Genomic DNA, 17,844 nt, shown 5'->3' with positions numbered 1-17,844 from the left:
TAGACCCTATGATCACTCGGCTACACATGCCTCTCCCTAATGTCAATATGCCTTGTCTATTGCTGTTTTGGTTAGTGATTGTCTTATTTCACTGTAGAGCCCCCAGGCATGCCCAAAATGCCTGAGATAACCCTTTTATCCCACCTCCCACACATGCGGTGACCTCACCTGGCTTAACTGGTGCCTCAAGAGACAAAACCTCTCTCATCGTCACTCAATGCCTAGGTTTACCTCCACTGTAATCACATCCTACCATACCCTTGTCTGTACATTATGCCTTGAATCTATTCTTCCACGCCTAGAAATCGTCTCCTTTTACTCTCTGTTCCGAACGCACAAGACGACCAGTTCTTATAGCCTTTAGCCGTACCCTTATCCTACTCCTCCTCTGGTGATGTAGAGGTTAACCCAGGCCCTGCAGCCSCCAGCACCACTCYCATTTCCCAGACGCTCTCATTTTTTGACTTCTGTAACCGTAAAAGCCTTGGTTTCATGCATGTTAACATCAGAAGCCTCCTCCCTAAGTTTGTTTTATTCACTGCTTTAGCACACTCCGCCTACCCTGATGTCCTTGCCATGTCTGAATCCTGGCTTAGGAAGGCCATCAAAAATTCGGACATTTCCCATCTCCAACTACAGCATTTTCTGACAAGATAGAACTGCCAAAGGGGGCGGAGTTGCGATCTACTGCAGAGATAGCCTGCAGAGTTCTGTCATACTATCCCGGTCTGTGCCCAAATAATTCAAGCTTCTACTTTTAAAAATCCACCTTTCCAGAAACAAGTCTCTCACCATTGCTGCTTGTTATAGACCCCACTCAGCCCCCAGCTGTGCCCTGGACAGCATATGTGAATTGATCTTCAGAGTTCGTACTGTTAGGTGACCTAAACTGTGACATGCTTAACACCCCGGCCGTCCTACAATCTAAGCTAGATGCCCCYAATCTCACACAAATTATCAAGGAACCTACCAGGTACCACCCTAAATCCGTAACCATGAGCACGCTCTTAGACATCATCCTGACCAACTTGCCCTCTAAATACACCTCTGCTGTCTTCAACCAGGATCTCAGTGATCACTGCCTCATTGCCKGCGTGCGTAATGGGTCCGCGGTCAAACGACCACCCCCATCACTGTCAAACGCTCCCTAAAACACTTCAGCGAGCAGGCCTTTCTAATCGACCTGGTCCGGGTATCCTGGAAGGATTTTGACCTCATCCCATCAGTAGAGGATGCCTGGTTGCGCTTCAAAAGTGCTTTCCTCGCCATCTTAAATAAGCATGCCCCATTCAAAAAATGTAGAACTAAGAACAGATATAGCCCTTGGTTCACCCCAGACTTGACTGCTCTTGACCAGCACAAAAAGATCCTGTGGCGTTCTGCACTAGCATAGAATAGTCACCGCGATTTCCAACTTTTCAGGGAAGTCAGGAACCAATATACAAAGTCAGTTAGGAAAGCTAAGGCTAGCTTTTCAAACAGAAATGTGCATCCTGTAGCACTAACTCCAAAAGGTTTTGGGACACTGTAAGGTCCATGGAGAATAAGAGCACCTCCTCCCAGCTGCCCACTGCACTGAGGCTAGGAACCACTGTCACCACCGATAAATCTATGATAATCAATCATTTCTATAAGCACTTTTCTACGGCTGCTCATGTTTTCCACCTGGCTACCCCTACCAGGCCAACAGCTCTGCACCCCCTGCTGCAACTTGCCCAAGCCCTCCCCCCGCTTCTCCTTCACCGAAATTCAGACAGCTGATGTTAAGAAAGCGCTGCAAAATCTGGATCCCTACAAATCAGATGGGCTAGACAATCTGGACCCTTTCTAAAATGATCAGCCGAAATTGTTGCCATCCCTATTACTAGCCTGTTCAACGTCTTCCATATCGTCTGAGATGCCCAAAGATTGGAAAGCTGCCGCAGTCATCTCCCTCTTCAAAGGGGGAGACACTCTAGACCCAAACTGTTATAGACCTATAACCATCCTGCCCTGCCTTTCTAAAATCTTTGAACGCCAACAAACAGATCACCGACCATTTCGAATCCCACCGTACCTTCTCCGCTATTCAATCTGGTTTCCGAGCGGGTCATGGTTGCACCTCAGCCACGCTCAAGGTCCTAAACAATATCATAACCGCCATTGATAAAAGACAGTACTGTGCAGCCATCTTCATCGACCTGGCCAAGGCTTTTGACTCTGTCAACCACCGCATTCTTATCGGCAGAGTTCAGTGTGTCAAATTGGAGGGCCTGTTGTCCAGACCTCTGGCAGTCTCTATGAGGGTGCCACAGGGTTCAATTCTTGGGCTGACTCTTTTCTCTTTATATATATCAATGATGTCGCTCTTGCTGCTGGTGATTCTCTGATCCACCTCTATGCAGACGAYACCATTCTGTATACATCTGGCCCTTCTTTGGACACTGTGTTAACAAAACCTCCAAATGAGCTTAAATGCCATACAACTCTCCTTCTGTGGCCTCTAACTGCTTTTAAATGCTAGTAAAACTAAATGCATGCTTTTCAACCGATCGCTGCCCGCAACCGCCCGCCCAGCGTCACTACTCTGGACGGTTCTGACTTAGAATATGTGAACAACTACAAATACCTAGGTGTCTGGTTAGACTAAACTCTCCTTCCAGACTCACATTAAGCATCTCCAATCCAAAATTACATTGGCTTCCTATTTCGCAACAAAGCCTCCTTCACTCATGCTGCCAAACATACCCTCGTAAAACTGACTATCCTACCGATCCTTGACTTCGGCGATGTCATTTACAAAATAGCCTSCAACACTCTCGTTGGCTGGCCCTCGCTACATATTCGTCGCCAAACCCACTGGCTCCAGGTCATCTATAAGCCGTTGCTAGGTAAAGCCCCGCATTATCTCAGCTCACTGGTCACCATAGCAACACTGACCCGTAGCACGCACTCCAGCAGGTATATTTCACTGGTCATCCCCAAAGCCAACACTTCCTTTGGCCGCCTTTCGTTCCAGTTCTTTGCTGCCAATGACTGGAACGAATTGCAAAAATCACTGAAGCTGGAGTCATATCTCCCTCTCTAACTGTAAGCATCAGCTGTCAGAGCAGCTTACTGATCACTGTACCTGTACACAGCCAATCTGTAAATAGCACACCCAACTACCTCATCCCCATATTGTTAGTTATCTTCTTGCTCTTTTGCCCCCCAGTATCTCTACTTGCACATCATCATCTGCACATCTATCACCACAGTGTTAATGCTAAATTGTAATTATTTCACCTCTATGGCCTATTTATTGCCTTACCTACCTAATCTTCTACATTTGCACACACTGTACATAGATTTTTCTATTGTGCTTTTGACTGTACATTTGTTTATGTGTAACTCTGTGTTTGTGTCGCACTGCTTTGCTTTATCTTGGCCAGGTCGCAGTTGTAAATGAGAACTTGTTCTCAACTGCCCTACCTGGTTAAATAAAAAATGTAAAAAATGTTTAAAAAACATACCCCAAACYGAGGCCATGGATTACAGGCAACATTTGCACTAAAGAGTAGTGCTGCCGCTTTCAAGGAGCGGAACTCTAACCCAGATGCTTATAATAAATTCCGCTATGCCCTCCGACGAACGATCAAACAGGAAAAGCGTCAATACAGGACTATGATTGAATCTTCACCGGCTCCGACGCTCTTCGGATGTGGCAGGGCTTGCTAACTATTACAGACTACAAAGGGAAGCATAGCCATGAGCTGCCCAGTGACACGAGCCTACCAGACAAGGCAAGCAACACTGTGGCATGCATGAGAGCATCAGCTGTTCCGGACGACTTTGTGATCACGTTCTCCGTAGCMGATGGGAGTAAGACTACTTGAATTGGCTATATTGTAAAAATGTATGAAAACAAACATGTATTTAAGGTTATGTTAGGCATTAGGGTTTGCAGTGTGGTAAGGGTTAAGTTTAAAATCAGATTTTATAACTTTGTTGCTGTGTCAGATACTAACCTGCGCCTCTTTCGGGGAAAGTAGTCTAAAAGTAACAGAAGGTAATCCAAAAGTTACATTACTGATTCCAATTTTGGACAGGTAACTATTAACTGTTATGGATTACATTTAGAAAGTAAGCTATCCAATCTTGTGAGCACACTCATACTTACGATGACCATGTGGCAGACATGTCCTCGGCAGAGCTCGGAGTAGGAGGCATACTGCATGTAGAGGACCCAGCTGCCCACCAGGATACCCAACCAGGCCAGCAGCAGGTACTTCACCTTTAACACCGGGAGACGACTCTACATGGGAGAGAGGAAGAGACCATGGTCATTCAGTAGATGCTTTTATCCAAGGCGATTTACAGAAGTGTCAGCATTGTATGTGGCCCACGCGGGAATCAACTTATTGCCAGCAGCATGCTCTAACTTACTGGKCCATTGGCACCTGTATTTACTGTTATGTTGTGCCGTGCCAGAGTGGGATATTAACAAAGTACACATTATTTTTAACAGATTCCCTGTTGTTGAACCTTCTCATGTGCAAAGAAATCTGCAGCCACCCAAGCCATACTGTTCTCTCTGTTTCCGCAAGGCAAGCGGTAGGGGTGTATCAAGTCTGACACCGACAAGCTCCTTAACAGCTTCTACCCCAAGCCATAAGACTGTTRAATAAGTAACAAAATGGCTACACAGACTGAGTTTAACCTATTTTTTTGCACTGTTTTTATGCACACTGACAGGGCCCTACACACACATAATATGCACATACATTAATAATGGCTCTACACACACGCACTCACATAGAATCATCTACGCTGCTGCTACTCTGTTTATCATATATCCTGATGGCTCGTCACCTTACCCCCCCACACACACAGTAAATATGTTACTGAAACTGACTGCCCCTGTATATAGTATGCTTACTTATTCTCATGTTCCTTATTTGGTAGAGATACTCTTAATGATCKGCTATGAAAAGCCAACTGACATTTACTCCTGAGGTGCTGACTTCTTGCACCCTCGACAACTACTGTGATTATTATTATTTGACCATGCTGGTCATTTATGAACATCTTGGCCATGTTCTGTTATAATCTCCACCCGGCACAGCCAGAAGAGGACTGGCCACCCCTCATAGCCTGGTTCCTCTCTAGGTTTCTTCCTAGGGAGTTTTTCCTAGCCACCATGCTTCTACACCTGCATTGCTTTCTGTTTGGGGTTTTAGGCTGGGTTTCTGTACAGCACTTTGAGATATCAGCTGATGTAAGAAGGGCTATATAAATACATTTGATTTGATATTTCTCGTGTTTTTGTTCTACCTTGTTAWTTTTAGTATTACAGCGTTAAAGATCACTGCACTGTTGGGTTTAGAGCTTTCAAGAAAGGCATTYCACTGTACTTGTGCATGTGACATTAAAAACGTGAAACTTGAAACTAGCCTTGCCATTCCTGGCACCATTCTTTTACTTCTCAAACGGGTTGATTGTCATATGAATATGACATATGAACAATAACTTTTGATACATAAGTGAAGTAGGCCTATGTGCAGCCATGTGCTCTGGGGGAAGTAACTTGTCTCGATTTTCATGCAACTTGMCAAGCCACCATTCAGTTTATGCGCCATGACCGCAGCCAAAAACGGAGGCTTGTGCATCCATCTCCAAAATGAATACCACAGATTTATATCGCTCAAATCTTTCCACGTTGATATTCAATAACACCTCATTGTCCACAAGGCAAATAACCTGTTTTCACCTTTGTTCAGCCAAAATAAAATTCACACACTGGTTTATGGTGTTATTAGGCCTACCTAATTATACAGAGAGAGTTCTTAATGGGYAATTATCTGATGGCCTAAGGCACAAAAACCCAGGCAAATCACAGGTACTTGTCCCACCTGCAGCCCCTTCGACAGAGGGCAAAACAGCACCAGGTGCACGAGTCTCCGTAAACCTCTGTGCATCATGAGCGATTAGGACGCGCCCGGGCTGGAATGGCAAATCACTGAACCGTATTCCCGTCGAGTCACATCCTTGAGACAAGCATTTCCCGTCTGAGCACAATAAACTGACATCACTCGTTCAACCAAATACCATTCAGTATTATTCGCATTTGTCGTGCGGTATTTGCATGAGGGGCAAAGATCTTTTGTGAAAATTAAAAACAAAATCAAAAACAGTCCAGAGCGACGGCGATGAGTCAGGTCAGCGAGACAGAGGACATCGTTTCATCATCCTATTTAACAAGCACGCCATTATTTTTGCAGAAAATAAAAACCGATCCAAAGCTTTCACCCATCCTTGGGGAAAAATACAAAGTGCAGCGATATTTCGTTCAGATCATGCAGATTGACATTCTGGCCACACGTTTTCAGCTGCCGAGGCGCCATCGATTAGGACAGCAGAAAAATCCTGTCCTACTCCTGTTTCAACAAATAATGTATAACGTTAGATACCCCGTTTTCCAAATATAGTAGCTTTCTTATATGCTACGCTGCTACACCTTCCGACTCCATCGACCAACCCTCGTCCGTTACAGCACTGTTGTAGCGATTCATGTGAGCGCTATTTTAAAAGGGGAAGTCACAAATCTCAATTCGCAGCTTTTAGACCGCCGGTATAAATAGACACCCCCTCCTTTTTTATATGAGGAGAAGAGAAAAGGCTTTATTTAACTAGGCAAGTCAGTTAAGAACAAATTCCTATTTACAACGACGGCCTAGGAACAGTTGGTTAACTGCCTTGTTCAGGGGAAGAACGACAGATTTTTACCTTGTCAGCTCAGGGATTCGATTTGGCAACCTTTCGGTTACTGGCACAATGCTCTAACCACTAGGCTACCTCCTGCCCCACGATACAGTGGGGCGGCAGGTAGTATAGTATCCCTAAATATAAATCAGCCATTTACTTCCTGTGAGGTTTCTTCCAATCATATCACTGCAACTATTTACATCAGATTACTGCACCTACTGATTTTATAAAAACAATACAATGTTGACTGTGTAAATAATGACAGTGAAAGACAATCATAATGAATCAATGCTGTGTTTCAATGCTGTTTTGCCAACTCCTGAAACGGCTGTTTTTAATTTTATTTTTCTAGTTTATTTAACTAGGCAAGTCAGTTAAGAACAAATTSTTATTTACAATGACGGCCAAACCCGGACGACGCTGGGCCAATTGTGCACCGCCCTATGGGACTCCCAATCACGGCCGGTTGTGATACAGCCTGGATTCAAACCAGGGTGTCTGTAGTGACASCTYAAGCACTGAGATGCAGTGCATTAGACCGCTGCGCCACTCGATCAAAACCTTCAGTCAAAAACTACAGGTTTTGATTGAGTAGAACAGTAGTAGTGGTAGTCACTCGGGGATTAATTATCTGGCACAGGTTCAAAGCTTCTAGTTAACAAACAGCAGATACACCGGTCTGAGACCTGAGGCGCCGGGCAGGGCTGGATTACACTCCTAGATTATCACAACTAATCCCGTTATATCTGTAGTCTAAATCTGACATATTGACTCCTGAACGACTTGATTTATAAGAGGGATAAACGTGACATGTCTCTTCACGGTCAGAAATGATGAAATCTGGTTAAGCTTAGATCACAGTTGACAAGGATTTTATTGTACAAGCGAAATAAACAATACACATTTTTTTTTGCTTACCTCTTTGTACTGAAGACCTCAAACCATCAGGTCCATCTCGCTGAATGTATTGAGTGCTGGTAGGGAGTCCAYCAACATGCATTTCAGAGTGTCCTCAGCTCAGTCCTAAATGTGTGAGTCAAACATGATCGAAATCAAAGTAGATGTTTCTGTATGAGAGGAAATGCAGAACATTGTATGAATGTCTAATGCATTGTTTACTTCATATATTGTATATACAGTGCATTTGGAAAGTATTCAGACCCCTTGACTCTCCACATTTTGATAAATTACAGTCTTATTCTAAAATGGATTATTAGTATTTTTTCCCTTCATCAATCTACACACAATACCCCATAATGACAAAGCAAAAACAGATTTTTAGAAATGTTGGCAAATTTATAAAAAATGTAATATCACATAAGTATTCAGACCCTTTACTCAGTAGTTTGTTTTAGCACCTTTGGCAGCGATTACAGCCTTGAGTCTTCTACAAGCTTGGCACACCTGTATGTGGGGAGCTTCTCCCATTCTTCTCTACAGATCCTCTCAAGCTCTGTCAGGTTGGATGGGGAGCATCGCTGCACAGCGWTTTTCAGGTCTCTCCAGAGATGTTCGATCGGGTTCAAGTCCGGGCTCTGGCTGTGCCAGTCAAGGACATTCAGAGACTTGTCCCAAAGCCAATCCTGAGTTGTCTTGGCTGTGTGCTTAGAGTCGTTGTCCTATTGGAAGGTGATCTTTCGCCCCAGTCAGAGTTCCTGAGYGCTCTGGAGCAGGTTTTCATCAAGGAACTCTGTACTTTGCTCAGTTCATCCCTCCCTCAATCCTGACTAGACTCCCAGTCCCTGCTGTTGAAAGAAATTCTCCACAGCATTATGCTGCCACCACTATGCTTCACCGTAGGGATGGTGCCAGGATTCCTCCAGACGTGATTCTTGGCATTCAGGCCAAAGAGTTCAATCTTGGTTTCATCAGACCAGAGAATCTTGTTTCTCATGGTCTGAGAGTCCTTTAAGTGCCTTTTTGCAAACTCCAAGTGGGCTGTAATGTGCCTTTTACTAATTAGTGGCTTCCGTCTGGCCACTTTACCATAAAGGCCTGATTGGTGGAGTGCTGCAGAGATAGTTGTCCTTCTGGAAGGTTCTCCCATCGCCACAGAGGAACTCTGGAGCTCTGTCAGAGGGACCATTGGGTTCTTGGTCACCTCCCTGGCCAAGGCCCTTCCTCCCCGATTGCTCAAATTGGCCAGGAGGCCAGCTCTAGAAAGAGTCTTGGTGGTTCCAAACTTCTTCCATTTAGAATGAATGGAGGCCACGGTGTTCCTGGGGACCTTCAATGCTGCATAAATGTTTTGGTATCCTGTCTTGGACTCTACGGACTATTCCTTTGACCTCATAGCTTGGTTTTAGCTCTGACATGCACTGTCAACTGTGGGACCTTATATAGACAGGTGTGTGCCTTTCCAAATCATGTCCAATCAATTGAATTTACCACAGGTGGATGCCAATCTAGTTGTAGAAACCTCTCAAGGATGATCAATGGAAACMGGATGCACCTGAGCTCAATTTCGAGTCTCATAGCAAAGGGTCTGAAAACTTATGTAAATCATTTTTTTCTGTTTTTACTTGTAATAAATTAGCAAAAATGTAAAAAAAACTGTTTTCGCTTTGTCATTATGRGGTATTGTGTTTAGATTTWTGAGAGGGAAAATAATTTMATCCATTTTAGAATAAGGCTGTAATGTAAATACATGTGGAAAAAATCAAGGGGTSTGAAAACTTTCCAAATGCACTGTATATATCTCCTGGACTACAGAAGACAGCAGAGAGAGCACGCTCCCATCCATATCGACAGGGCCCCGGTGGAGAGGGTCAAAAGCTTCACGTTCCTCTGCTTGCACATCACCAACAACCTGAAATGGTCCCTTCACACAGACAGCGTGGTGAAGAAGGCGCAATAGTGCCTCTTCAACCTCAGGAGGCTGAAGAAATTCGGCTTTGTGAGGTTCTTGCCTAAGACTCTCATGAACTTCTACAGATGCGCCATTGAGARCATCCTGTTAGGCTGTATCACCGCCTGGTATGKAAATTGCACCGTCCGCAACCGCAGGGCTCTTCAGGGGGTGGTGCAGTCAGCCCAACGCATCACCAGGGGCACACTGCCTGCCCTCCAGGACATCTACAGCACTGGTGTCACAGGAAGGCCAAGAAGATCATCAAGGACCTCAGCCACCCGAGCCACAGCCTGTTCACCCCGCTACCATCTAGGTTCCACAAAGCAGGGACCGAGAGACTGAGAAACAGCTTCTATCTCCAGGCCATCAGACTGTTAAACAGTCACCACTAGCCACGAGAGAGAGAACAGGAAAGGGAGAGAGAATAAGATGCTGCACAGCCCAACAAATATCTTATGAAGATGTTAAGATGATCACAAATAACTTGAGTTTGAACCTGAGTTGGGCCCCAGGCATCAACAGCAATAATGCATTTTTCAATGTGCCGCTATGTTTTGCTTTGGAAATATATTTGTAATCAAATCAGAAATTGTTGGTAGCTGCTTTGTTTTGGAAACACATGCCCAATAAACACAGAATTAACCAAATCTTTATTTACCAAATCTTTAGAGAGTGAGATCAGCAGCCTAAGTCATTAGCTGAATGCAATGACTGCAGGCTACCTCGAACCTGTAATGTTATTTTAAATTGAATGACATTACATAATAATAAAAAAAATGTAACAGAAAAGATTAGTCACAGTACAAATCTTCCTCTTCTATCTCCCCTTACCTCAGGGAACCATTATTACAGTATTTGAGTAAAAGTCTAAAAGTATTTGGTATTAAATATACTTAAGTATCAAAAGTAAATGGAATTGCTAAAATATACTTAAGAATCAATGGTCACTGGCCTCCCAAGTGACCCAGTGCTAGCTGTGCCACTAGAGATCCTGGTCCGAGTCCAGGCTCTGTCGCAGCCATCCGCGACTGGGAGACCCATGGAGTGGCACACAATTGACCCAGCGTCGTCCRGGTTTAGGGGAGGGTTTGGCTGGCAGTAATGATCTTGTCCCATTGCACTCTAGCGACTCCTGTGGCGGGCCGGGCGCAATGTACGCTGACACGGTTGCCAGGTGTACGGTGTTTCCTCCGACACATTGGTGTGGCTGGCTTACGTWTAAAGTGGGYATTGTGTCAAGAAGCAGTGCGGCTTGGCTGTGTTGTGTTTAGGAGGACGCATGGCTCTCGACCTTCGCCTCTCCCGAGTCCATACGGGAGTTGCAGCATTGAGACAAGACGGTAACTATCAATTGGATACCACAAAATTGGGGAGAAAAAGGGGTAAAAGTAATAAGAATCAATGGTCGAAGTATAAATCGTTTTAAATTCCTTATATTAAGCAAAACAGATGACACAATTTTCTTGTTTTCTTTTATTTCCGGATAGCCAGGAGCACACTCCAACACTCAGACATMATTTACCAACAAAGCATTTGTGTTTAGTGAGTCCTCCAGATGAGAGGCAGTAGGGATGACTAGGGATTTTCTCTTGATAAGTGTGTCAATTGGAGTACGTTTGGGTATCAGGGAAATGTATGGAGTAAAAAGTGCATTATTTTCTTTAGGAATGTAGTGAAGTAAAAGTAGGCAAAAATATTAATAGTAAAGTAAATTACAGATCCCCCCCCAAAAAATCTACTTAAGTAGTACTTTAAAGTATTTTTGCTTAACTTAAGTACTTTACACCACTGCCAAAATGGGGGGGGGGGTTCATTATAATAATACTGCTTTGAAATTGTTCATTTTCACATTTCCATTTGAGTAATTTAGCAGACGTTTTTGTCCAGAGAGACAAACAATTAATGCATGCATCTTAAGATAGCTARGTGAGACAACAACATATAACAATCGTATTAAGTACATTCAGTACATATTAAGTACATTCAACAAAGTATTTATCAAMATTTTTACACATACTTTAATATTTCATTCTTTTAGCGGTGGCTCTTATCACACCGATCCATAGTGCTATCAGACTTCTGATACCAATGCAGTTTGAAAGGTGGACCACAAAATGTGAACTGCTAAAAAACATTTTTATAGTAAAGTAGTTTGTATTTTGAAAATACATTGGAGTATAATTCAGCCCAGTGTAACTTGAATGACAAAATAAACAGAAGTAATTAAAATGTATTTCAAATACATGTAACAGGAATAGAGTACCACAGTATGAATCATAATACCCATAAAACCTAGAGGTCGAACAAGGAAATGGTTCCAATCGTTTTTCCACCATWAATTTTTTCCCATATGGGATATTAGAAAGACTTCAAATAAGGCTGTGTTTCGTGTTGGCTATCCCTGGCATGACGTTTTGATAAGCGTGTAAATTTCTCTAGGACAAGGTAAGTTTTATCAATATATTCACCTGTATTTACCACCCTCCCCAAATGAAATGCAAATTAGCTGCTAATGTGGCTGCTAATCATTAGCTGCTAATCGTAAAGAACTACTAATACCATTATATCTGGACGAGACTGCCGAATCAAGGTAAAGGTAAGAATCTCTGCATTAACTATCTAACATTAGCTACATTTAGTAATGAATAAATTGTTTAAAACATTTATTGACAATTCTGTGAACTGTCTTGTGCAAGTTTTAAATTGATACAATACATGTTATCAAAAGTGTCAGCTAGAGATGATGTGCTGGAGCTTGCAGGGATTTGTAGTCTTGCATGATGTCTACTTTGATGCTAATTAGCATTTTTGAATCTGAGAGTAAATAGARCTGAATAGATTGATAAAAGTCACATTGTCTGAGAGAGACTTACATGGTTATCAAAATGTCACGCCACGGTAAGTCTACACGAAACACAGCCCTTATTTTAAGTGTTTCTAAAATTCCCTATGTGAAAAATTAATGGTAGAAAAACGATTGGAACCATTTCCCTAATTGCCCGCTAGGTTTTATGGGTATTATTACAACTCCACTGTGGGGCTTTATACTGCCCATCTCTGCAGAGGAACTTAACGCTTGTGCCACCGGAAACCATTGAATTTCATATCGGAACCACTACATGAGGCTGCCTGCACCATCGTCGACTGAAAAGTGTTGTCATATTTGTCGTTCACGGTCGCGKTATTTTAACCCAGAGAACGAGTTGTGCACCACCGGTGTTGGCCTTGGAAGTTGAAATGTCAGCGGGTGCCACAGTGCCGCTCACGCTTGCTCACTAGCTACAGTAACGTCAGCTTTTTCTGCCAATATCCTCGCAGGAATCAGTATGGATGCGCTCTGGGTATTCCTAATGCTGCTGGTCCCACTTCTGCTATGGACTAGTAGCACCTTTGTTTTTTATTTCAAAAAGTGTTTCTACGTGGCTTATATGATGGTTTTGGGTGCGATTGCGATTCCGCTTAGTATTCTGAAAAGCGGAGGCAGGGACGTTGAAAACATGAGGTAAGTTCCAGGTTGCACAACAGCGCGAGCGATGCTTTGCTAGCGAACGTTTCGTTTGCTCATTTGAATGGAAGATKGCTAGCTTGCCAAATCTTGAAATGTTACAAACATAACATCAATCTGTGGCTTTACCCTAATTTATCATAAGCCATTTTGCTGATATTTTTCACCGGTTGGTTGCAACATTTTTATAACGAAATGCGAGGTAGTTATCCAGCGGTTGGAAAGAAAGCACATTTAGCTAGCTAGCTTCAAATGCATTGCCAGATGTTTGGGACTTTCTGAACCAGGCGGCTAATACTAGTTAGCTTGCTAACGTTAGCYTYACCTCGCATCCGGACATGGCCTCTGGGCCCGACATTTGTCACTGTCAAACCGGTTTGGAACAACATATCCAACAGGCGTGTGTTTTTTTTTTTTTGTTGCACAGATGTAAACCAACAATAGATTGCAGAAAATGCCACTTTAATCTATGCATTTTTGTTGTTGCATAGATTGTGTGTCAATGTTTCAAGTCTAAACAGGACCAAAAAAAGAGGATGTTTGGTTTCATCAGTTGGTTTAATGTCAACTGAATAACTTTCAGTTTAGTCATGACCCATACTAGCCATAATAATCCGACTTTCGTTAGTTTCTTCTCGCTATTCGGAACATTGCCTAGTCTAAWAAKACTTTTGTRWTTGATACCAATTATTGGTATACAATCAAAGAAACCACTGCACTTTTGTGGAMATTTTCCTGACAAGCCAGTATGTTTGAATGTAATTTTATTAAACTTACTCTACCAGTTGTCATTCAGCTGCTCGAAATTTGAGACCAAATATCCACAGAAATGTTTACCAATCTTATTTTTTTTTAAATCACCTGGCACATGGATAAAACCATGTAAACACCTTTTTTAGTGTTTATGTACTTCAGTCTTGTGAGCAAACACTTAGTGATTGCCACACACACAGACCCATGTCAGTTTAATACTTTTTTCCAGTGGATATTTTGTCTCAAAAGCTGACATTTGACAGAGTAAGTCAAAATATAATTTTATTCAACATTCATGACAGACAAGKGACGTTTAGGTTTTWMCTATGTAAATGTACATGGTGTTGCCTACACAATTGAAGACATCGACATGTTTCGGGATTTGTAGGAATGTTTCTATGCCAGAATGTGGACAGCGGAGCCCGGCGCGGTATATGGCTTGGAAAATGTACCTCAAACCAGGAATGGAATATGTCGCTGTATTCATTATTCCTGAGCGATGAATCGAGAAGATTGGAATACTACAMATTTTTTATTAAACTGCTGTGTTTGTCAGCATGCTAGGCTAGCTGATGCTATAGCATCCCATTGGATTCCATGAGAATGTGATACCTAGCGTTTGGGTGGTTAAKTACTGGAACTCTAGTCGATTCCAAGGGTTTTCTTTAGCTAGTCTAGTAGTATACTGTTAAAACGGCAGTTTTGAATAAAAAAAAATAAAAAATGAAATCTTCTCGATGTATCATATGGGATAAGTAWGAGTAAAGCGCTATTTCMMATCCCTGGATTGAGGTACGTTTTCTGACCCATATTTTACACTGGCTCCGCGGTGTCCTGATCATGACAGCCTGTCATTCTGATTTTACAGGGAAGATGTAGCCTACTTCCAGTGACCGTAAGGTTGGATTCTTTAGGATAGCCCCACATATTAGACATGTCTATGAAATTGCCATTCAGGCAATTTATGTGGAAGGCTAATGTAATTTATGTGGAAGGCTAATAATTTATGTGGAAGGCTAATGATTTTAGTCTAAATTAAACCAATACCACTTCCATGTTGGAATCGATAATTAAATCACTTTACAGTGTTTAGGATGGTTGCCAAGTTCCAACTGGCTATTTAATTGAGGAAAATCCCACCTGGCATTCACTACACAAGAAACGTACATTGTACACCTCTTCTTACCGGGTCAACTTCTGCCTAATACTCATTTTGGTGCAGCTAAACTACACCTGTGTCAATGTGTAACTCAGTCCACTCGTCAGCAGGCCAGAGGGATTGGGTATTGTACTGTGGACAGAGACACGGCCTACTGGACACAAGTGACTATATTATCGGATAATTACTCAGAGAGGAGTGGGGGTCAGATAGAACTGAATATCCCTCCTGGTTGGGGTCATGTTACCGACTGGTTATGTCTTCCGAAAGGTCCCCTAGAAATCAATGGATGGTCTCCCCCAGCCTGCGCTGCCTGTTGTCCTTGTTCTTTTATTGCCTTGCCCTGTGTTATCAGACTGACCTGGCTCAGACTCGGTGTTCTTGGAATAACTGCACTGTTTCACAGCCAGTGGTGTCATGTTGCGCCAGGCAGCGTTCTCTCTTACCCGAAAGGGTGTCCGGCGCGGGACCCTATTCACTGTCGTTAACGTGTGTGTTGTGTGAGAGACAGACAGACGGAGAGTGAGTGTGCAAGATGAAGAGAAAGCGATAGGGACACAGAGGGGAGAAGGCCATATTAGAAAGAGTTCACCGATATAACTTTTTTTTTTGACACCAGGAAATCCTCTCCGGGATTTTAGTTTGGGTAATCTGTATGGGGTCAATTTTACACCATATGTATTGAATTCAAAATAAAATAAATTGTGAATATGAAAATTAAAGTTAAGAATGTAAACATTTTTGAGGACGGGTGAAAAACAATTGAAAGCAAAATGTATAAAATTGTAAACAAAAATAAGACATCAAAAGCAAAACCCCGGAACTTGTAAGCAAATCATTTTAAAGTGAGAGCGAAACTATGACAAATGATTAAAATATATATACACTGCTCAAAAAAATAAAGGGAACACTTAAACAACACAATGTAACTCCAAGTCAATCACACTTCTGTGAAAACAAACTGTCCACTTAGGAAGCAACACTGATTGACAATAAATGTCACATGCTGTTGTGCAAATGGAATAGACAACAGGTGGAAATTATAGGCAATTAGCAAGACACCCCCAATAAAGGAGTGGTTCTGCAGGTGGTGACCACAGACCACTTCTCAGTTCCTATGCTTCCTGGCTGATGTTTTGGTCACTTTTGAATGCTGGCGGTGCTTTCACTCTAGTGGTATAATTACTCAACAGTCTACAACCCACACAAGTGGCTCAGGTAGTGCAGCTCATCCAGGATGGAACATCAATGCGAGCTGTGGCAAGAAGGTTTGCTGTGTCTGTCAGCGTAGTGTCCAGAGCATGGAGGCGCTACCAGGAGACAGGCCAGTACATCAGGAGACGTGGAGGAGGCCGTAGGAGGGCAACAACCCAGCAGCAGGACCGCTACCTCCGCCTTTGTGCAAGAAGGAGCAGGAGGAGCACTCCAGAGCCCTGCAAAATGACCCCCAGCAGGCCACAAATGTGCATGTGTCTCTCAAACGGTCAGAAACAGACTCCATGAGGTGGTATGAGGGCCCGAGTCCACAGGTGGGGTTGTGCTTACAGCCCAACACCGTGCAGGACATTTGCATTTGCCAGAGAACACCAAGATTGGCAAATCCGCCACTGGCGCCCTGTGCTCTCACAGATGAAAGCAGGTTCACACTGAGCACATGTGACAGTCTGGAGACGCCGTGGAGAACGTTCTGCTGCCTGCCACATCCTCCAGCATGCCCGGTTTGGCGGTGGGTCAGTCATGGTGTGGGGTGGCATTTCTTTGGAGGGCCGCACAGCCCTCCATGGGCTCGCCAGAGGTAGCCTGACTGCCATTAGGTACCGGAGTGAGATCCTCAGACCCCTTGTGAGACCATATGCTGGTGCGGTTGGCCCTGGGTTCCTCCTAATGCTAGACCTCATGTGGCTGGAGTGTGTCAGCAGTCCATGCCAGAGAGCATTTGATGCTATGGACTGGCCCGCCCGTTCCCCAGACCTGAATCCAATTGAGCACATCTGGGACATCATGTCTCGCTCCATCCACCAACGTCACGTTGCACCACAGACTGTCCAGGAGTTGGCGGATGCTTTAGTCCAGGTCTGGGAGGAGATCCCTCAGGAGACCATCCRCCACCTCATCAGGAGCATGCCCAGGCGTTGTAGGGAGGTCATACAGGCACGTGGAGGCCACACACACTACCGAGCCTCATTTTGACTTGTTTTAAGGACATTACATCAAAGTTGGATCAGCCTGTAGTGTGGTTTTCCAATTTAATTTTGACTCCAAATCCAGACCTCCATGGGTTGATAAATTTGATTTCCATTGATAATTTTTGTGTGATTTTTGCTGTGAGCACATTCAACTATGTAAAGAAAAAAGTATTTAATAAGAATAGTTCATTCATTCAGATCTAGGACGTGTTATTTTAGTGTTCCCTTTTTATTTTTTTGAGCAGTGTATTTGAAAACGAATGCAAAAATCTTTTTCAGTTCAACTTTCTCAGCAACCAATCCTATTGATTACATTATTGATTACATTTTGCCTACGATCTTTCCTGCATGTCCTACCTTTTGGTTACGCTACTCGTATCTTTGCTTTCGATGTCTGTTTCTTTGCTTTCACTGCCAGTCTTTTTGAGGGCGAGTTTTGGCATTATTTGTCTGTGAAGGGCGGGGTTTAGAGGGAGACGTAGACAATGAGTCTATTGGTTTGCTAGTTTTGGATTGACGGTCCTCAAATGTTTACATTCTCAACTTATTCATGATTCTATTTTGAATTCAATACATATGGTGTGAAATAGACCCCATAAATCTGTTTTCAAGTATTCCCACGCATAATTAGAGAGACGTGATCATATATAAATGTCAGCAAGGTTTG

The 17,844-nt window shown here is 43.2% G+C and overlaps 2 protein-coding genes across 5 annotated transcripts in view; one reads left to right on the top strand and one right to left on the bottom strand.

Moving 5' to 3' along the window:
• Positions 1 to 7,770, bottom strand: part of LOC111963840 (divergent protein kinase domain 1B) — a 32,280-nt gene extending 24,510 nt beyond the window's left edge. Inside the window, exons 1-2 of one of the 4 annotated variants that reach the window (XM_023987389.2) lie at positions 7,642 to 7,770; positions 4,139 to 4,273 (exon numbers count right to left, since the gene is read on the bottom strand). In XM_023987389.2, coding sequence (XP_023843157.1) covers positions 4,139 to 4,195 — 57 coding nt within the window. In that variant the 5' untranslated portion in view covers positions 4,196 to 4,273; positions 7,642 to 7,770. Of the gene's footprint in view, positions 1 to 4,138; positions 4,274 to 5,870; positions 6,541 to 6,744; positions 6,832 to 7,641 lie in introns of those variants that run through there. The other 3 variants (XM_070443540.1, XM_070443541.1, XM_023987388.2) reach the window with 3 other exon arrangements.
• Positions 7,771 to 12,621: 4,851 nt separating this feature from the next.
• LOC111963839 (1-acyl-sn-glycerol-3-phosphate acyltransferase alpha-like) overlaps positions 12,622 to 17,844 on the top strand; it is a 28,205-nt gene continuing 22,982 nt past the window's right edge. Inside the window, exon 1 of the mRNA XM_023987387.2 lies at positions 12,622 to 13,076. Coding sequence (XP_023843155.1) covers positions 12,901 to 13,076 — 176 coding nt within the window. The 5' untranslated portion in view covers positions 12,622 to 12,900. The remainder of the gene's footprint in view (positions 13,077 to 17,844) is intronic.

The sequence above is a fragment of the Salvelinus sp. IW2-2015 genome, linkage group LG5 (assembly GCF_002910315.2).
Source record: "Salvelinus sp. IW2-2015 linkage group LG5, ASM291031v2, whole genome shotgun sequence".
Taxonomy (NCBI): Eukaryota; Metazoa; Chordata; class Actinopteri; order Salmoniformes; family Salmonidae; genus Salvelinus; species Salvelinus sp. IW2-2015.
The sequence above is the reverse complement of the archived record's forward strand: the minus strand, read 5'-3'. Positions and strand labels throughout refer to the sequence as shown.